Source organism: Haliotis cracherodii, unplaced genomic scaffold (assembly GCF_022045235.1).
Source record: "Haliotis cracherodii isolate W230 unplaced genomic scaffold, xgHalCrac1.p SCAF_1, whole genome shotgun sequence".
Classification (NCBI taxonomy): Eukaryota; Metazoa; Mollusca; class Gastropoda; order Lepetellida; family Haliotidae; genus Haliotis; species Haliotis cracherodii.
Window position 1 is genome coordinate 35,138,353 of NW_027266264.1, and position 22,760 is coordinate 35,161,112.

The window sequence follows — 22,760 nt, forward strand, 5'->3', positions numbered from 1 at the left end:
AAACCCAACTTACTCACTCACTCACTATAGAAGTATTCAAAGGTTTAGGAGCTCTGCTCCGGAAAGGAGAACTACGATCATTTTTAGTGTAGAGTCCAACTTATCGTCATGAAAAAACAAATAACTAAATAAAATCAAAAATCAAAAATCATCAAAAGGCACCAGTTCACCACTAGACTGATCGATATAACAAGTTTCAACAAGAAATATTTAACGGTTGGGAGTTCTGCTCCGCAAACGGAAAACTGACGGCTGACGGACGGACGGACGGACAAGCTGATCGCTATTTCCTCCAGTTTTTCACACCGGGGGATAACAAGTCCAAGGTATCCGTCGGATGAACTGTACATGAAACATTTTACAGTAGTGTGCACTGACAAGTTCCGAAATTTGAAATACTGCTTTAATGAGATATTATTATCAAAATAAACTCAGTCTGTTATATTTGTGTTTCATCAAGACTTCTATTTTGTTGAAAACCACACGTGTCAATAACGAGAATATTACGCTCGCTCAAGTTGATATCTCGTCTCTATCCCTTATAAAAAATGTGTTATTATGCACTCAGGACATCAATTTATTATGAAATGGAAACGCTTAATATTTTCTACATCTTCGTCAGCTGTCACCGTGATACACATTTCTCCACATATACGAGCAAAATCACATTTAAAGAAACTTTTTATTTCTCTAACATCATCGTGGATTGTTAACTTTGCGAGTGGCTTTTAGCTATTTCATAATAAACATTTATTACTTACAAGACGTCAACGCCAACGCATAACCAGTCTCGATTATCTGCCGAAACAGATTCCTTTATGCGTAAAAGGCAAAACGGTGATGGAAATTATATGAATAGATCACTGAAAATCAGCTTGATATATCAACATCGATGGACAGTTGTGTACATGAATTATTAAAAGACGCAAAACCCTTTCAATAGTCATAGAGTCCTTTGTACGCGTCCGACTACATCATGAGGATGTGTTTAGGAGTCACTGATAGTGATGATGCCACACAGAAGCACAGGCCATTATATATGTCATGGATATAGTAACAGAACTGCAGCCTGCAAATCATCGACATGCTCATAATGAGTTACTCTTTAACATATAGAATCAATGGTAATTGTTAACGCTGAAACATGAAGCTCATCCTGTGATTCCCTTCGTTTGCCACCACCAGCAGGCGACGGTTTAAGCTGCAGCGGATACCCTGGTCCACGTCGATGGTGGACGATTGTTGCCACTGGGTACGTTTTCAAAGTTTGCATTCAACATTAGCGTCTGGTGCTCTTTGTCCGTACTCAGTCCAGGAACCCTTCAAAGATTCGATATTTATATTAAAAGATGAAGGTCGACACAAAAAGAAAAACTTGAGTAATTTGAAATATATAAACAACGATTGTGCTAGTCATTGGGAATATATATTCAAAAGTAAATGTGTTGGGTTTTTTAGAACCGAAATGTCTTCCTGCATTTTAATCCACTAAATATCAATAAGAACATTAATGCATTTTGAGATAAGTTACATGCAATAATTTTATCCATTTTTGAAAAGCATTAACATGAAGCGATTCATTTGTGTTTACAAAGTTGTTCAAGTACATGAGTTTAAAAAAAACTCACTCTCACGTGAGAGACAATATAAATTACAGTCGAAACTCTTTGTGTCGAACTTGGATGTTTCGGCCTCCTGGTTGTCGCTAACTCATTTGAGAGTCCCAAGTATCCAAATTAGCATAAAATTCCGCTGACGTCTCGAAACTTTTTCCAGGTCCAAACGAATTTGACACAAAGAGGTTCGAATGTATTTTAATATTGTCTTTGTGGAGATATGACACGTGAGATTATCTGAGTATCAGCTTCAAGTCCAGCAAAACAAAATGTTTTGATAGACAATCCAGTGATTGATATCATCAGTATCGATGCACGCAATTACGACATACAATAAACAGACCATTACGTAGTAGATCCCAACTATGACAAGGCATGATAGACGGATTCGATCAATTAGGAATTGGTATCAAACAGTAACCTGGACTATTAAACCACTTGGTAACTACTGTAACAGCATCCACAGTTCGACGTCTTCCTTGGTCATCACCTTTGGTTGGTGAGGTGATAGTTCAACAACATATAAGAACCTTTTGATTTTGATTATTGATTAAATCAGTGAATTCATAATGATCTACAAAGACTGTATTCTACTCACATAGTAGACGCTGACGTCATCCTTCCCACAGACACAGGCGGCCAAGGCGAGGGTACAGGCGGTGAAGCCTACGTAACAGGTTGACGTCATTGGCTGGTCCAGCTTGACCCCAACTGACTGAAACACTGGACCACGGGGTTAATTCTATTAATTAAATGGAATGTATAATTGATATCTGTATAGATTGGACATGTACATGTAGGTGTGCGTGTCGCGATGTGATTGATTGAAGCATGTGGTCTAAGGAAGTCATCGAGCAATACACAAGGGATGGAAGACCTAAAGAACCACGTGACCTAAATATGTCATAATGGAATTCCCTTTCTGCATACCGCATTGAACTATCAGTTAGGACGTCTGTGTAGAAAAACCCAGTGAAGTTAAAATTAAAATTAAAAAAAAATTAAAATTTTAGTAGATGTTAGTAGTTAGTAGGATGAATCAGCCCTTGGCATGAACGTTCGATGGCTAACTTTAAACGGGATCAAAGGCCCGAAATTATTCTGGACTTATAACTATGTATGTTTTTTTTACCAAAAAATACTATAATCTATTTCAAAGTATTGTATTGCGGATCGTTTAAAAAATTATGATCCCGAGACTCAAATACTCAAATGATACCCATACGGTGGCACATAATGCTGGTTAAAATAAAGCGACAAAACCCTTTTAATAACCAATAGCAATCGCAGCTAAAAGCAGTCGATTGTTCGATTCCAACTTCATCATGATCATGTGTTTGTGAATCACTATCAAATGGTGATGACACCAGGTGATTGCGGAAAAACGTGAGCGTATCCTGCCCCCCCCCCCCCCCCCCGACCCCCCCCCCCCCCCCCCCCCCCCCGGTGAAACCCGTCTTAAACACACGCAAAGGCAAGGCAATTGTTCAACCGAAAAGGCATATCCCACGGTGATATTTAGGACCCACTAGAGAAAGAGTTATTGTTACTCACTTTGGAGAAGTTCATCTTTCCCTTTGAGAGAGATGGTGTCCTCCTCATACACAGTAGGGTAGAAGATGTTGAAGGCTCCGGGAATATGCCCTGTCTGAAGCTTGAGACCATCTGACTTCAGTCCCACAAAATCCATGCAGAACGTCTGAACTGTGCGTCAGGGAATAATAAATACTTTTATCGAATTATTGAATTACTGCACCCCTAAAAATATCAATTAACATGCAAGATGTATTCAGTTGGAAAATATCAAAGATTAGGCCTGTGTTGATATTTAATTTTATTGATCGTAAGTAAATTCGATGTTTATTGTAGCATAATTACAAGACATATATATTTAAACATATACATGAACTTAAGATTCCCGAGGTGTTTAAATCAGACATTCGAAAATTTATGTTCATAAGTACGTTTTGAAGGCTCTTTCTCTTTGCCGTTAAAATTGTCGGGGTGCCGTGTGTCCACGAACTGTCGACCATCGCCGGGTTTGATGTCATCGTAGAGCATCACCAGACTTTTGTTGACCTTGACCGTCACGTCACCTTTCTGGGGAATATGATCAACATATACCCATTTAGACGAATATAACGTTTTTTATGACATATATTTTAAATGTTTACCCACTGTTATTTCAGATTTTAAATCCCATTGAACGTATATTTTCATATTTAAGTTCATTTAGTTTTACTTTAGTTTCTGTGACCAATTTTGTCTGAATAGTACGTGTACAACTAACGTGATGTTGTCCAACTGAGCACCCACCTCATACTCCACCTGCTTATCTGTGACCGGGTGACCCTCTTTCTTCCATCTGACCAGTCCCCCATTCAAAACAGACACATTCGTTATACCATGAACCTATGGAGACAAAATAGTAAATACTTTACAAGGGACACATTCGTTATATTTAAAAATAATATGATTCCCAGCGACACATTCGTTATAACGTATATCTGTATTGACCATGTAGCCATTACATTCCCAGGGACATATTCGTTATACCATGATTCCCTGCGCCATATTTGTTATAACGTATACCTGTAGAGACCATGTGACCATTACATTCCCAGGGACATATTCGTTATACCACGATTCCCAGCGACACATTCGTTATAACGTATATCTGTATTGACCATGTGACCATTACATTCCCAGGGACATATTCGTTATACCATGATTCCCAGCAACACATTCGTTATAACGTGTACCTGTTGGGACCATGTAGCCATTACATTCCCAGGGACACATTCGTTATACAACGATTCCCAGCTACACATGCGTCATAACGTGTACATATAGGGACAATGTAGCCATACTATTCCCACATTCGTTTTCACCGCTCGATTGAATCGCACGGCATGAGATGAAATGTTCGTTATACCATGAACCTATGGAGACAAAATAGTAAATACTTTACAAGGGACACATTCGTCATATTTAAAAATAATATGATTCCCAGCGACACATTCGTTATAACGTATATCTGTATTGACCATGTAGCCATTACATTCCCAGGGACATATTCGTTATACCATGATTCCCTGCGCCATATTTGTTATAACGTATACCTGTAGGGACCATGTGACCATTACATTCCCAGGGACATATTCGTTATACCACGATTCCAAGCGACACATTCGTTATAACGTATATCTGTATTGACCCTGTGACCATTACATTCCCAGGGACATATTCGTTATACCATGATTCCCAGCAACACATTCGTTATAACGTGTACCTGTTGGGACCATGTAGCCATTACATTCCCAGGGACACATTCGTTATACCACGATCCCCAGCTACACATGTGTCATAACGTGTACATATAGGGACAATGTAGCCATAATATTCCCACATTCGTTTTCATGGCTCGATTGAATCGCACGGCATGAGATGAAATGTGATAAAATTTAACGTCGTGTCCAAGATTATTGCACGTGCACGTTCTTGTTTTATGCCTCTAATGTCGAGCGTCAGACAGAGTAGCATGCACTATTATTAACTGTTTGGGCATCACACCAGCATGAGAGTTAGGCTGACGAACCTAATCAGTCATAATCGGGCAGAATGTAGGATTCGAATTCAAGACCGGCGACTCCTGATGACAAATGGACACCAATCTGAAAATCTATCAGTAGCGCCTTACATACAATTGTTAACACGAAGCCTAGTGCCTTAATACCACGGTTAACACGAAGCCTAGTGCTTTACATACCACGGTTCACATGAAGCCTAGCGCCTTACATACCACTGTTAACACGAAGCTTAGCGCCTTACATACCACGGTTAACACGAAGCCTACCGCCTTACATACCACGGTTAACACGAAGCCTAGGTATCGAAGAACAGAGACAAAATGTCGAGTTATCGTGACATGACATTGAAAGAGGTGAGGTGAAATGGGGTTTAACGTCGCGTCCAAGATTATTGCACTTATATAGCGACGTGCATGTACGTGTGCGTGTTTGTGTGGCTGCTTGTACTAGTCCGGACTGACGCCGGTTTATAGTGCTAGCTCACTGAGATACCATGCCGCAGTTTAGCATGAATACCCAACTCAGACACAGTATACTGACTCCAAGCTGACCAGTCCTTGTTTTAGCCCCTTAATGCCGAGCGCCAGACAGGGTAACAACAAGTACCATCTTTTAACGTCTTTTGGTATGATGCGGCCGGGCATTCAGCTCTCCGGGCGGACGCTCTACCACTAGACCACGTAGGCGGTCGACATTGAAAGAAACCAGTGTAGTAAATGGAGAATGATACGTTACTCTTAACAGCCACCATGCTCGAGATGCTGCAAATCCGTTAAGTTGAACATTTTCGTACAGGATGACGTGACTGGATGAGTTAATGCCGAGAGATCTCACGTAATCTTGAAAGACGGAGGGATCTGGTAGCCCAACAGGAAGATACTGAGTGAAGGGGGCATTCTGTTTTAAGTTGAAAAACTGTGCTCCTTCTATATGCGCACTGAAAAATAACATTGCCGAGCCATGAAACCTTGTATTGGTACATAATCAATGATAGACAAAACATATATACATGTTATATTACGCAAAGCTGCACATTTATGGTTTTTCGAAGTTCCAATTAAATCTTGTATAGAGTCTATACAATTTTAAACCTAAAATTATTATAATATGCAGCTAACTTTCTGTAACACATTCTTAATTTTGCAAAAAGAATGATAACAACTCAAGAGATATGTATTTATACTTTCAAGTATAGACGTATCTGGTCATATGACATTGTCATATTTTGTCACGGATGTGTATTTATTGTCAAATGTAATGGTAATCAGAAACACGTTTTGGGCTACTGAAACATACCACTGGTCGCACCCCCAAAACGCAACCTGACATTTTCCATATCACCAGTGCAAACGAACACTGCATAAAGGTGAAACTGCGTTCAAGGTTATTCACTAATATAGCGACGCGCATGAACGTGTTTTTCCGGCTGTACTAGTTTGAGCAAAATACTAGAAGGTGAAATGCTGTCCAACTACAAGACAATCACATACTATTTGTTACCTTTTAAACTCATCGACAGACGGCCCAGAAGGTCCTATGCTTGTATCAAAAACTCTCAAATCTTTGTTTCCGGCCTTTATTTGACTTGCGAGCCATTCGGGTTTTACCACAGGGGAGGCCATTTTCTTCCAACCGATGACAAACGGGTTAAGCTTGAGAGCAACAGTACAACTGGATGTCGGGAGCTTCTCGCAGAGTAATTTCGGTCAGTAGGTCACTCTCTCGTCTATTGATTCAATCAACGAACAGCTACAGTGAGTGAACGCTTCTGAATATCTCTACATAGATATTCAATATGCTGTCTCATAGAGAAATGTAAATGAAGTGATTCGAGTAAGTAAAAGCTGATACATATAGTAGCCGACAATTGTCTATTTGGAGGTTGTGCCCTTGCTATGAGTAAATGTTGTGCAATAACGATTGAACCAAGGTGAACTGACATACGTGACGATAGCAAACACGTCCCATGGTTCGCGTTTCCAGAGTTCAAATACTGCGTACACATATCAATCAGATTATCACTTTGCCCCTATCCAGGTAGCTGTCTCTGTCCAGAACATACTTTAACAGTGTTTGTTGTATTGTAGTTCTTAGTCAGATTCTCACTTGGATCCTTTCCTTACTGATTTGTGCAGAGTTGCGTCCCCTGGACACGCAAGAAACCTATGATTGTGGGTTCGAATCCCGGTTATGTTTCCAGGTTTGTCAGCACCATACCCCTGCTCATGGGATTCACCGAAGTGGTAAACGTCTGAGACCTGCATCACTTCGGGCTTTCCTCCCAAATTAAGCTGAAACGCCGTGATATAACTGGAATATTGTTAAAAGCGGCGTTAAACCCAACTCACTCACTCACTGATTTTTATTAGCTAACCAGATCCGAGACTTCACGTGAGGTAACGATGTGTGACTTTCTACTTTCCGATTCGGAAGAAGGGCGAACTCTTTGGAAGATATTATCTCCAAACATTAGTCCATTTATATGGCGTTAAACTCCATACCAGCTGGTGTGCTCATGGCGCTTACATTATTACGCCGGTCAATGGAACAGTGTGCACTCGATTTTCATTCCCAGCTCCCTAGGAAGTATACAAGATAAGTGATAGCAGGGATAACACAATGGCGCTCGATATTCCTTCATTCCATAAAACTGACCCTTCCCCTTTAACTCATCAACGAAGCAATTTCAAGCAATAATGGCGAGATCGTTTACAGTGTCATTGGGGTGTAAACAACTTTAAAATTTTAGTTACATCACGTGACGCACGTGGTAGCTTTTTCCACTGTGGTGGAAAACACGTACCCAGGATTTTGCGATGGTTGGCCAAAGCGTAAGTGGCAGCGAATGTGAGATTCGAACCCATGACACCATGTCCTGGTATGTCCTAGAGGTACAGATGAGACATAAATGCTTAGCTCACCTATTACAAACTCTATTAGACCACTATTAGAGAGAGAGTGAGAGATGCAAACATATAAGCATCATATATTGACGAAATAGTTGACATTGTTTTAGAGCTAGAAACACATATTCGTCCAAAAAGTTCATAACGTATTTACTATTTGAAACATTAATTGTTTAAACTTAAGTTGTTTTATTTGAGCTACGATATAATACCGTTGAAGGTTGTCATTACGTAGGTCATTGTGAAATGCACATTCCATACAGAAATAATATTCTGACTCAATAATTGGAACAATACAAACTAGTCATGATCTTTAATTACGGACTAAACCCATCTGTCTCCCTCTTTCAGTTAATAATTTATGATTAGAACAACAGAATTTACACAATGCAATACGATAAGCAGGAACTGTAACAATCCTCAACTAATTCTTAAGTTTATTTTCGAATTTTATATTTACTTCTGTGTATTTCAAGTCTAAAGAAAATAACAATATTTTCCAACCAAAATTGATTAACTGTTGATATACACCTATCTTTAAAGCTAGGCAAGAACATACTGACACAGCCCACGTCATGGTTCATCCATATATAACCCAAACCATAACTATATAACAGCTTCTTAACCTGGAGTGCCCAACAATTACATCTACCTTCAGCCATATTATACTGGTATTCATAAGCTCTTTTTAAAAAAGCATTATGATGCTGCTAACACAGCCCACTTACCCAATACTACATTGTCCTGACATACTCATTACCCCTCAGTTAGAAACGACCCGACTCACCTCTAGCCACTATGTTACGAGTTGTTCTACCTAGGTCAAAATGTCTTTACAAAAATGAAAAGAAATTAATAGGCATTTGTTAGAAGTTGACAGATGTCCAAGTAGACAAAAAAAATATGGATAAGAACTTATCACGGTATCATAAAAAAGTTATTATCCATAATTATTTTCTCCCCTTCGTTTCGGAATTTGTCACGTGATACATCAAGTGACGTGTGAAAGTCCCAGACTTAAGTGGATACATTAAAGTGGCAAAACCTTGACATCAAATATATGAAATAGACAATCGTTTGGCGCATTGACAAAATTATTCGTATTAGGCTAAACATTTCTGATAACCTTCAAAGCCTGATCGGTGAAAACTGCCTGGATAACATGCAACGAACCTGAGTTTGAAAAATGGATACCCAAATACTAATATGTAGATACGATGTCTACACTGTCTCCATCAAATACATTTTTTCACATTTCTGTCATAGGTCAACCTGTCTTTCTAAATATGATTACTTTAGTCTTTTTGAAATTTACTTTTCAGCTGTCATTTATTACAATGTTGGGGATAATCTACACCTCCTCTGCAAACCTAATGTTTACAATCAAATAACGCCATGCCATCGGCAAATATACTGAACCGCAAAAGAAACATCACCCCAAGCAACATTGCATGAAAAGTTGTCATTTAAATATCTGGGTAATTTTTGTCAAAGTTTCTAAAATTTAACATTACCTTGTCCGATCGCTCAAACGCATCACGGCAACGGCCATGGTAACCCGATGAACGTGAGTTCCGTACAAATTGAAATGCACATACGTTTCCCCATTTCTTGCTCTATAAACATCCACATAGATCGGATAACATTCATTCGTTATTGAATTGCTACCACATGCCAAGATTGACAAGAAATCAGCGACACCAAGCCCTTGGACGATTACAAGCTGGACAAACCGCCCGGCAAGTAGCCAATGCATTTCAAGTCCACGTAAGGACCATATACAGGCTCCAGCAACGGTACCAGACCACCAACACTATAGATGACCGATCACAGTGGAAGACCAAGGGTCACCACCTGACGTCAGGATCGTCAGATTGTGAGACAGCATCTTCAAGATCGCTTTGTTACTGCTGCGGAATCGGCTCGACAGACCATGGGGACACACCAGCGACACATTAATGCGGACACCATGCGTCGAAGATTGACGAGCAGACATCTCCACTGTCACACGCCTCATCGAGGACCCAATCTGACCCCACGTCATCGCCGGTCTTCAGTGGGCAACACAGCACCAGCATTGGCGCCACAAACAGTGGAGAAGAGCCAATTCTGTATCTCAACAGCAGATGGCCAAGAGAGATAGTCTGGCGACGCCGTGGTGAACGTTATTCGGATTCTTGTGTTGTTGAGAGAGACTCGTGGGGTGCTCCGAGCATCATGGTGTAGGGTGGAATTGGTCTTGCACAGAGGGTCGGCCCTGTGGTCTTCCAGGACATCGGTCCTGTGAGAGGCAATGGTGTCACAGCAGGTCGGTACATTGATCAAGTCTTGAGACCACACGCCATACCTCATTTGGCACGTCGCCGCAACCACGAGTTTCAGCATGATATTGTCCGTGCCCACACTGTGAGAGCAACAGGAGACTTCCTTTAGAAGAATGGCAGTGGCCTGCCCTCAGTCCCGATTAATATGCCATTGAGCATCTGTGGGACGAGATTCAAAGGCGGCTGAATGACGTCAGACCAAGGCCGACAACTGCGGATGAATTGTGTCAGGCGTTCCCCAGAGTGTCGGCTCAAGTGCCTATGGCCTTCATCAACCGCCTCATCCATTCCCTGTATCGACGTTGCACAGCAGTCATCAATGTACATGACGGACACATGAGATACTGACTTGTGATGCCATATTCTAAGGGACTAGTGTTGTGTTTCACTTTAAGAACATTTGACTTTTTAATTCCAACCTTGATGATCAGTTTTGCCAAATTTCGTCTTTTTAATATGTCTCAAAGTATGTTTACAATGTTTAGACAAATAAGGTTTCTCATATATCTATCCATGGTGACCTTTCTTTTGCGGTTCAGTATATTAACATATATATATGATGAATCTCTATACAATTATGGACATCCTCTCCCACGAAATCAACAGTGTCATTTACGTAAGATGAAAATAGTAATGGGGCCATATGACGACCCTGGCGAACACCAAAACTACAATAAAAACCTTAGTAAAGCCTTCATTTATTGAGACACAACACTTAACATCATTTTCATACATTTTTCCAATCAAACGAAATAGCTGACCCTTATTACTGGAAGTTGATAACTTAAATAAAAGAGCACTTCTAAATACCTAATCAAATGCAGCCTTAAGGTCTTCCCTTAAGGAGACAAGAGTCCAAGAGTGACTAGGTACTGGTTGCACCACCCACCCCCCCCCCCCCCCACACACACACACACACACCATTGGACTGATCGCGGGGGGCAGGAAAAGGACGTCGTTTTCAATTATCATTTCCTGCTTCCCCATGTTTGTCTACTTCGAGTCTAACATTCTTTTTAAAATATTAAAATATGAACAGTACCCATAGTGAACGTCCGGGGTAGAATAGGTCTTCAGCAACCCACGCTTGCTGTAACAGGTGACTATGCTTGTCGTAAGAGGCGACTAATGAAATCAGGCTCACTGACTTGGGTGATGCATGTCATCATATCCCATTCACGTGCGGCGTTAAACAATAAACAGCAACAACCACATTCTATGAACAGTATAGAAACACAATACCGGTGCGTTATCAAAACATAACATTTCCTAAAATGTAATTATTGCCTTAAATGAAATTAATTCCTCTTTATTACTTATTGATTACTTAATTCCCTGTAATTTTACTTCCATGTTTACTGACGACATTGGGTAAAAATATACTTTATGTTTTCATCCTGCGAACAATATTTGGGTCGTTACATTTTTATGAAATCAGTCATATTGCTATCTGGCCTGATGTGACGACATCTTTGCTGAACGCGCATCTGACCCACTGGGTTTTGTTTAACATGCGTGCAAACATTTACTGAAGGAGTGAAACGGGGTCATCGAATGACTAAAATGCAAAATTAGCTGTGTTTCGGTTCCGTTTACAGGAATCTGTAATTTTATCGTTTGTTGAATGCTATTACTTATGGTGTCTTTAGTTACCGTGCGTATACGGTGTCAGGTAAGGTTGGCAGAAAAAATATATGGCGAGGCGTTAACCTAATATGACACCGTACATGGCAACTAAAGACACCATGACGAATTTATTATGCCGAAAAATTTACACTATTAGGTAGCTCCGTCTTTACCGTACACAACCAGTTGAAGGAGAAGGGTCTACGTGTGTGTGTGTGTGTGTGGTGTTTGTGTGTGTGTGTGTGTGTGTGTGTGTGTGTGTGTGTGTGTGTGTGTGTGTGTGTGTGTGTGTGTGTGTGTGTGTGTGTGTGTGCGTGCAGGAAGGAAGAACATAACTCAACATTGTTAATGGCAATTTGAATGGCGTACACTACCGGCGATATCGTTTGCGATAGTGTTCGAACTGTTTTGCAGCTGCTCTCGTTAAGGGCGAGTGACACTAACATATAGCCACTTGTCCACCTCCTAATGGCAAGTCACAAGTAGTGTATTGGTCATAGTAGTGTTGTCCTCCCACGACGACACGCCCAACCTTTCAGTAAACTACGCTCATAACGAACACGTTTATAACGAATTGACGGATATAACAATTCCCCCACCCTCCCCGCCCCCCCCCTCCGGGCCCCCGGAAATTTGCAATGTATATGCTGCATATATGCTTATAACGTACAACGGTTATAACGAACTAAATTTAGTGGTCCCTTTCTGTTCGTTATAACCGTAGTTTACTGGCAATACGAGCTATATGGTCAATAGATGACATGAAGTCACATTACAAGTGTCTCGACTTCAAAACAGCCGGAATTCCAAAACGAGTGTTTCGGAAACACAACACTACCGCTTGCATTTCATGGTGTGGATATAGAATGGTCCTATAAAATATCAAAGTTAGTAGGAAGCAACACTTAAACAGTATGCAACGAGTCTGAAGTGTGCACTCGCTTACTTCCTAGTTGATCTCCTTAAACTGAATTGGATCAACACAGCGTGGTTATGGGTATTGTGTCTGGAGATAATGTATTTCCTTATAACCAGATAGAAAATACCAAGAGGAAATTAAATAACAAATCCGAGGAAAAACTTGCAATGCGTTTTTGTCCTTATGCCGACCATTGACATACAGTCCTTCCTAGTTACAATGTTACCGTTCGTCCAGCGGAAAATATGGCATTGTAATCAGGGTGGACTGTATATCTATTTCCAACATAATGTTTGCAATTAATTGTTTGAAGCAGCGGCGATTGAGGTTATTATTACGAAAACGGACTGTATCATAAACTTCAAACTCATTTTTCGTTATTTTAAGAAAGTGAATGATTCTCTGTGTAAGGAATAGCCGTGAAAACAACTGAAATCAATTATTTAGTTTCTTGATTTAGAAGAAGGAATTTTCTCCAAAAGATTAACCACATAGCCCATTTTACGTAAAGAAAGAAACAATAAATGGCATCATAACCAGGGAATTGTAACGTTTGTCATGAAACACATTGTCATTATAACCAATGGATTTTGTACTGCAGAAATCCGTTCATCTCGAACAACCAGGGATAGCTGTGACTGTAATCCAGCTGAATTATAAGTAAACTAGATTAATGATATGACGTTTTTACATTATCCAACAGAAGAAAACTTATGGTCTAGGACGAATGAGAGGCTGCGATACACTACACGAATAACGACCATAGCACACCCACTCTCTTATACATAATGTACTTTCATAAAAATCATTATGGTGTGTAAAAAAATGTTTATGTTGAAGAATAGTAATTTTTGTAATTTTATATAAACAATTTACACAAGCAGTGACCTCGTTGGAGCGTCGTTCGATAGAACGTGTTCCACATTGGGCGTTTTTAAAAACATGGTTAAAGGATCCGCCTACCACAGACGAGGATGAATACCCTATTTTCCTCAGTAACCATGAAACGTAAATAAAAGCGGGAAGGGAAATACCCGACTCGACTTGCTTCAAAGAAACACTGATACAGAAGCATGTTTCTTTCCTTTATGTTTTTTATGCGAAATAAAATTCGCGTTTGTGAAAGAAATGTAATCCTGTCCGGTCATTAGAAGCAAAGCGCAACATCACAAGTTCCAATTCAATATAATTTTGTTTCGGTTTGTTTCCCGCTAGCCCTTGTACAATAAAAGTACACATTTTAAATGATCTCACAGTAGCATTTGATTTCAATGACAATGTGTTTTAGACAGTGGCATTTGTTAATACAGATTTTCGTTGAGTTCCGGCTTCCATAATGTACTTCGGGCAGTTTCTAAAATATGTGTACTGCTAATTAATTTAATGTTTATGAACATTTTACACTCAAACATGAAAAGGATTTAATTTTCATTTAGACCACATTCACAAACTTTAGATGTCATATTCACCCTTTCACTTCTCCATGTTACACTTTATTAGCAGCACGTGCAATCTAAGTGAACATATACTGGTATATCTTCTAACATTCGTCTGATTAATGAAGCTTACATGACATTCAACATTTAATAATGATGCAATTTCAATGACTGATTGGTGTTACCAAGAATACGCTTCTCATCACAATCTATTATTCTGTTCTTAAAAGTAGAAATAAACTGTGTAATATTACCTACATCCGGACTGTACCTAACAAATCCAAAACCATATGAACACAGGACACATTTAACAGATGTAGACAAGGTAACTCTTCCAGCCAGGTCTAATTTCCTCAGAGGTAAATGACACTGTTTAGGGGAGCGATCTTCAGACATCCTTAACAACTAGCACCAGTAACTAACACATTTACATGATAATCGACCGTTACTGGAAACATGCTTTCCCACACCCAGAAGGTCCGGGGTTCGATCCCTGGCCGCGTCTGACCCTGCCTGACGCTCGGCATTATGGGGGTAAAAAGGGCTTGTCAGCTCGGAGTCAGTATACTGTGTCTGAGCGGGGTATTCATGTTAAGCTGAAGCATTGTATCTCAGTTGGCTAACACTGTAAAATTCGGTATCAGTACGGACGAGTACAATCACACGCTCGCACGCACGCACGCACGCGCGTACGTGAACGAAACGTTAACCCCATTTCACCTCACCACATCCAGCACATATTTCATTTGCGTGGATCGATGTTCATGATATTAATCACTGGATTTGCTGGTCCTGACTTGATTATTTACAGACCGCCGTCATATAGCTGGAATATTGCTGAATGCGGCGTTAAACAACCAACCAACCAACCAACCAACCAGCACATATTTACAAAAATATCGTATGGAGAGTTCGAATCACGTCAAAGATTTTACAGTACCATATCCGTGCCACTTGATTTCAGTAAGGTAATAATCGTCTACGACTGGAGTAATGTTGGGCCTTCCTCACACATTATTCTGACATACGTACTACAACTGAAATATTATTCAATGATATTATTCAACTCAAACGGTTGGTACTTTAACTTCTTCACGACCGCTGTGCGTCCTGTCGACAAATGGAAACTGTTCTTTCAGGAGTTGACAGGGAAGTTCCGATCTACACTTCGTCGGTATAACTGCCTCAAGCCTATGGTCATATGAATTCGATTTACAAAGCTCCACATCGTAGGTCATGTTCAACACCTTATGGGTGTTCCTTGGTGCTGGCAGCTTCATACCCATGAAAGGCCGTTTTATCAATGGAAATACATCACTCTTGTTGAACATTTTATTCTTCGATCTTCGATCTTGAATGTATGTCAAGTTCGTGTTTGTGGAATAGAAGAATATATCCAGGAAGGGCCATTTCCAAGGTGTGCCCCCAGCCTGTTTGGATGCTTGGTGGTACCATTTCCAGTTTACCGTCCACCCCGTGTAAAGTTCATATTCGGGCCTCAGAGACTGCAGGAACTTCAACAACACGGGTCTGTCGTCGTCCCTCGCGATGATGTCAATGTCATCGTCCCAAGGAATCATGCCGTGGTGGGAGAAGGAACCTAGTAGTGTCCCCGCATATAGGAAATAGCTGACGTTGGAAGGGACACCTTCGCTGAAGGTCTTTATCAGTTTCCTGAACTCTTTTCTTTCCTTTTTGGATATTCTTTCAAAAAACAGATCCTTTGCTCGCTTCTCAGATGAGCAACCTTTCTGACATCTTGTTGGTATCGACATGTAGTCCTTCCCTTTGAAACAGTCTTCACGTGCATCTTTTTCCATATGTCGGGTAAGATTGTCCGAAGTATATGATATGATGTCCTTGGCAATGTCTTTTGCAAGGCTTCTTGGGATGTCTCGTATAACTCTTTCCATATGTCGGGTAAGATTGTCCGAAGTATATGATATGATGTCCTTGGCAATGTCTTTTGCAAGGTTTCTTGGGATGTCTTGTATAACTCTTTCCATATGTCGGGTAAGACTGTCCGAAGTATATGATATGATGTCCTTGGCAATGTCTTTTGTAAGGTTTCTTGGGATGTCTCGTATAACTGCTCTCTTTGGGGAAGGATAGAGCAGATACATGGTGAAGCAAACGACAGATGCAAGCCACATAAGGCAGGACGTATTTCGTGACAATATCATCCTGTTTTGTGCCGGCTGTAAAAGAAATATGACACGTTCAACATTGTTTTGGACTGACGAATCAGCCATAACGTCAGAGGTTATAATAGAAAGGTATTATGAATATATGGAAGGGTTAGGTATGATTTGAGATCTAAAATAGGAAGGATAATCGAAGCCGAACTCTGTTTTTAATTTTTGTTTTTGTTTCTATACTGTTCATAAAATGTTGTTGCTGTTTATTGTTTAACGCCGCACTCGGCAATAGTCCAGCTATATGACGATGGCAAAAAGTACATTACATCTCGTGAGCGAATTCAGGTAATTGAACAGGTAGTCAATATATTATGTGAAATTTGAGATGAATTATCACTAGAAATGATGTCTGCTCTGCTGAGCAGTGCTTTATATGCAGAAATTAAGATTGCCGTGTGCAGTTTCTCAGAAATCTACCAATCTACCGGTGATTCGTTTACACAATACCCCAAAATGTATCTTGTTATATGGCACTGTATTTTATTGTTGGACAATGATTGTGACTGTGTTGCATTGTTTCTGTTGGGATTCGGTAGAAGCTCATTGCATTGTAGTTGGAGAGTGATTAGTTGTCAGGGATGTATAACTGTTTAAGCAGTTTTGAGGAAGTTACTATATGTAGATGCTAGAGTCATGTGTAAACTTCCGGAATACCGCGGATTGAGATTGTGCGTTATAGCAAAATGTGTGGAATTTTCTATATTGTGATGACATTTCGTCTCACACACATTTCATTACATCAAGACCAGCTTTCTTGTGACGATCACTCATCACCCCTGATTCCCTGCCAAGGACTATCTCGGAAGCTTGGCCACTGTCGACGCTCGGTGAATAATATACAATTATTACTGACATTTGCTACCACAACTGTATATGATTGGTATTTTTTTAAATTTTATAATGTGACAAAGGCCATTTATATCACCAATTCTGTTCACTATTTGGTGAGAAAACTATGAGCGAAAATGCCATTTCTTCTATTGTGTTTGTAGTTTCGGTACTTTCATTTATTTACTTGTGAAAATTTTCTTTGTCTCCAACTTTCGCTTCTCTATGTATATAATGATGAAGTATCGATCGCACTTACTGGATTATTGTTTTATTAAACAATATTATTTATCATTACACCCTACCTACCCCTTCGAAGAAATAGATGGACCCTGAAATGAACCCCAAATAATGATGACGTACTTACTTTGTTCCCTTACGTATCGTTAGCTCAAGTCCAGCACTGACGGTGATAATAGTTTTCGAGTTATCATGGAATGTCAATATGATGAACTGGTTATTTCTGAGGAAGAAGTACAAGTGAATTCGTGTCACCTGCTAGCATGTTAAATTACTCTGGCTCATGGCTGAGTGACTTATGACACCTGGACCTACTGCAAGCATACAACTGCAGATTATGCTGGTGTGAGTGAGTGAGAGAAGTTTTACGCCGCTTTTAGCAATATTCCAGCAATCTCAAGGTGGGGGACACGTATGCTGGTGTTGTGAGATGAGAGTGACTGTAGATGGAACAAATACTGTTCTGGTTAAGTAGCACTAATTGGCTAGAAACTTTCATTAAAGCGGCACGGATTGAAAAGGAGGGGAGGGGGGGGGGGGGGGGGGGGGGTCTGGGGGTCCGCGCCACTACAATTGAACATATTTTACAAAGTTCAAATTATATACTCTTCTAAAAAAGAAACTTGACATAGATGTAATACCACTTTTTGCCTAATAGAACCAAATAAGTCAAACAGAAAGTTGATGTGTTTATAATTCGCGAAAACACATGCAAAGCACATAAACGTAGCGTTTGGGGTTCAATTTTATAGCATCCAAACGTAACCGCCTGTAAAAAACGTGAAACACAGGATCCTGCAGTTAGGCATGCAGGCCCCCCTGCTGAACGGGTATAAAAATCCACATCAACGGCTGTTCATACAGTCCTTATAACGGCAGTAGAGGAGGTGACTGAATGCCAAGACTTGAATGCAGCTCAACGGAACAACGCCATTGGGAGATTACAAGCTGGCCAGGCACTTTGGCGTATCCAGACAGACAATCTCCGCACTGTGGACCCGATACAACAACACCAACAGAGTTGACGACAGACCAAGGTCAGGAAGACCAAGGGTGACAACCCAAGCACAAGATCGATATATCCGGCTGCGACACCTCCGAGACCGCACTACCGCACGTCTACAACCGCACAGATCCCTGGGGTACGCAGAATATCAGACAAACGGTACGCAACAGACTGAGGGAGGCTGGACTTTTTGCATCTGGCCGACCGTCTGCTTTGATGTCAACAGAGGGTTAGATGGGCAAGTGCAAGGTGGAGAAATGTACTGTTTACTGACGAGTCCCCTTTCCTACTCACACGTGCTGATGGGCGCGCACGTGTCTACAGACGTCGGGGTGAACGTTACGCCCCCAACTGTGTGCAGCAGGTTGTCCCATTTGGCGGCGGGAGTGTCATGGTATGGGCCGGAATTCACCACGGTGGTAGGACGCCTCTCGTGCATATGACAGGTGCATTGACAGGTGTGCGTTACAGAGACTTGATCCTACAGCCTTACATTCTTCCTCACGTCAACGTTCATGGCGGACAGTTCAAGCAGGACAACGCTCGACCGCATATTACACGTGTTTGTCAGGACTTCGTACAGCACAACAACATCCAGACATTACCTTGGCCAGCCCGGTCACCAGATTTGTCCCCGATTGAGCATCTGTGGGACGAGTTGGATCGACGCGTCCGCAGAAGGAATCGACCGCCCCAAACTCTTCCTACGCTTCTTGATGCACTTCAGCATGAATGGCAGCACATCCATAACAGCGTGTTATTGACAACTTGATTGCATCTATGGGTCGTCGGTGGGCACAACCGATACTGACATTTTCTGTACCCCTGTGACATTAACTGTATCGTGTACGTGTGTCTGTCTAGGTGACACGATTAATAATTTGAACATTGTGTACATTGATCTTCAAACAGTGTTTCAATTATGGTTTCTGTGTCCTATTTTGAAACAATCTCATTATATTACATTTTGAAAGTCAGTGTCAAGTTTCTTTTTTTGAAGAGTATATAACAGATGTTAAATCGAGGTTACTTGACCCGCCCCCACTAGCCATACTCTTGGCAAACAAGGAATCCATACCGGTATTATATACAACGCAGGTAACACAACTAATTAAACGATCGCGTAGATTCTGTACCGATATATACCCGGCTGGTTTCTACAAATACAAACCTCCAAATGCGTACTTTTAATTAACCGCAATAGTTTACATTTTCACACTGTTATCTCGGCCATCCTATTGTACATCACACTGGATACATGATGATGTAAGAAAAATATATTACTATTTTTTTATTATGCTTGCACTTTAACATTATGTATGTGGGTCTTTGGCCTTAAATACACAAATCTTAAAGGGACTGTTCAACATTCAAGGGGACTGCATGTTCATTGTATCTTGAAATACCATGGATTTGACGAAGTAAGCGAGAGTATTACTCAGCGAAAAACGGCGAGACAAATCGTTATGGATAAAACATGTTTGTACCCCCTCCGCCGAAAGCAGCTGCAAATACTGATACTGACGAGGCTTAATGCAATATATACTCATTGTCCATTTTGCGAGCGACAGTTGGTTAAATAGCCAATTCCCTTTCACTGATTAACTCACCCAAACAACAGAGATCAGTGAGACCGCCCAATCTGTTTCATGTTCTACGAGACTGTACCTTGACCTCTTGTTAGCTGTGGGTAACCGTGTCCTCTGGTTAGCTGTGGATAACCGTGTCCCCTGGTTAGCTGTGAGTAACCGTGTCCCCTGGTTAGCTGTGGATAACCGTGTCCTCTGGTTAGCTGTGGGTAACCGTGTCCTCTGGTTAGCTGTGGGTAACCGTGTCCTCTGGTTAGCTGTGGGTAACCGTGTCCTCTGGTTAGCTGTGGATAACCGTGTCCTCTGGTTAGCTGTGGGTAACCGTGTCCCCTGGTTAGCTGTGGGTAACCGTGCCCTCTGGTTAGCTGTGGGTAACCGTGTCCTCTGGTTAGCTATGCGTAACCATGTTCAAATGTTTCCCTGTGCGTGATGCGTATTTGAGGTGTCAATCGTTGGTTGGTTATATATAATGCGATCAAAGTTTCCTCCTTATTTGCATGCTTGAAAATGAAACCTTTATGACTTACACTGATTTATACATCTTTCGTTCAAGAGGAAAACATTTTGGTTCGCGTTTTATTTCCTTATAAGCTTCTTTATCTTTTCATGGTGATACAGATTGCGAAAATGTGGTTGCTATTATAGAACCAAATCTACCTCTATCAACGTCATAAGATAAAGCAGACTAGTTCCAAAACATTATTTAAAATAAAGAGGCTTTTATGGCCTGTATTGATGAAGTTCAGACCATATTAATTCATACGAAACGACTCCCGCCAAATACGTTAGTACTTTCCTTTGTTTCCCTTCATAAAACTACTTTTCATTACTCTTAAAAAAAATCTCATTTCTGAACACAATTATCTGATTTTCCTTCTAAATTGACTACTACTATCACTTTCTACAGAACACCTCCAATAAATCCTATTCTCTTTGCAAGCCAATTTAAATTACAAATCTGCAAACAGTTATACTACTTCAGTTCAAATGTCCCCTTTATTCTACTATTTTTCATTTTCTGGACAAACTCATTAATAACAACGGACTCAATATATATCCCTGGCGAACTCGGGTAGATGTCATAAATATTGTACACTTGATATACATATAACTGACGACATATAAGGCGAAAGAACAGAGAAAGCAGCTGCAAGGGTAGCTTTGTAACTATTGTCATGGAACAATTTCGGTCACTATAATTCACTATGCGTACGTCAGCTTGTTTTTAAACGGTATTTTATATGAAAATATAATTATTGTGATCGGGCTATATCTTTAAACGATTATAATTCTCTGTAATAAAGACATTATTCGTGTTGACTATTCATACGGACAATGCATCCCCGCATATATTTTAACAAGCAATGTTTCAAATGCATTTATGATTTACATATATATGTTTTGTTAAAAGATTTCGTGATAAGCTAATGCAAATGTGAGGGAAAATGGAGTTAAAAGTCGCGTTTAAAATTATTGCATGTCGCAGACTAACATGGATACCTAACTTGGACACAGCATACTGACTCCAAGCCAACCAGTCCCTGTTTTGGCCCCTTAAGTCCGAGCGCCAGGCAGAGAAAGAACAAGTCTAATAATGTCTTTTGGTATGACACGGCTGGGGTGGAACCACCGGCCTTCCGCTCTCCGGGCAGATGGTCTATCCACCAGACCAAGGTGGCGGTAAGTTAATGAGTGAGTGAGTTGGGTTTTGCGCCGTTTTTAACTCATTACAGTTATATCACAGCGTGTCAGGTTAATGTGGGAGGAAAGCCCGAAGTGACGCAGTCTTATACGTTTACCACTTTGGGTGAAACCCACGCGCAAGGGTATGGCGCTGACAGACCTAGAAACATAATCGGGACGAACCCTGATGCGAACCCAGAATCATGGGTTTCTGGCGTGCCCGGGAGACGCAACTCTGCACAGCGAATTGCGGCGCCTTAGACGATTTGGCCACCCGTGTCCCCGGTCAGATAATGAAGAACTGAAGGTAAAAATGCCCCCCAAAACATAACAAAGAGTTACTATAAAAATATATATAAAGCCCTGACATTTTCGACTGATGACATTAAATGAAAGTAATGGCCGAGGAATGGCTGAATCATCCACCGATTAAGAGCTAAGTGATGCAGGATATAGGCGTTACAGTGATTCGGTGTGTCTCATCTATTGAAAGCTTAGACCCCAGAAACGTTAACAATAAATAATACCGATTTAGGGTTAACGGTAACTCGATTATCGATTGGCTAAATGGCTATAAAACGTCAGCACCAGAGAACAACCAGTCTTGATCTCGAGTTGAAATCAATTGAATAACAAAACTGTTAGACAATGACCCAAACGAGGAGTGCAGGCCGAGCTACCCGAGTTTGGTCCTGGGGTTCCTGGGTTCATCTATGTTGAGGATCTGACATATATACCAAGGATGTTAATGCTTGTGTTGAACTGTCTCTCTGAATGCCGGGTGCCTGATAGATGGAGT

General features: G+C 40.7%; 2 protein-coding genes across 2 annotated transcripts; both read right to left on the reverse strand.

The window, feature by feature from the left end:
* Positions 1–613: 613 nt before the first annotated feature.
* LOC139476915 (thiosulfate sulfurtransferase-like) lies at positions 614–7,108 on the reverse strand. Its single transcript, XM_071259481.1, has 7 exons — positions 6,707–7,108; positions 5,942–6,143; positions 3,933–4,028; positions 3,581–3,716; positions 3,171–3,320; positions 2,215–2,339; positions 614–1,320 (listed from the first exon to the last, which is right to left on the reverse strand). Exons 1-7 carry the CDS (start codon positions 6,826–6,828, stop codon positions 1,261–1,263), a joined length of 891 nt encoding a protein of 296 aa, XP_071115582.1. The 5' UTR covers positions 6,829–7,108; the 3' UTR covers positions 614–1,260.
* Positions 7,109–15,484: 8,376 nt separating this feature from the next.
* On the reverse strand, positions 15,485–20,430 carry LOC139463912 (uncharacterized protein RT0683-like). The gene is made up of 3 exons (XM_071245338.1): positions 20,358–20,430; positions 16,472–16,615; positions 15,485–16,285 (listed from the first exon to the last, which is right to left on the reverse strand). Exons 2-3 carry the CDS (start codon positions 16,598–16,600, stop codon positions 15,485–15,487), a joined length of 930 nt encoding a protein of 309 aa, XP_071101439.1. The 5' UTR covers positions 16,601–16,615; positions 20,358–20,430.
* Between the last annotated feature and the right edge of the window lie 2,330 nt (positions 20,431–22,760).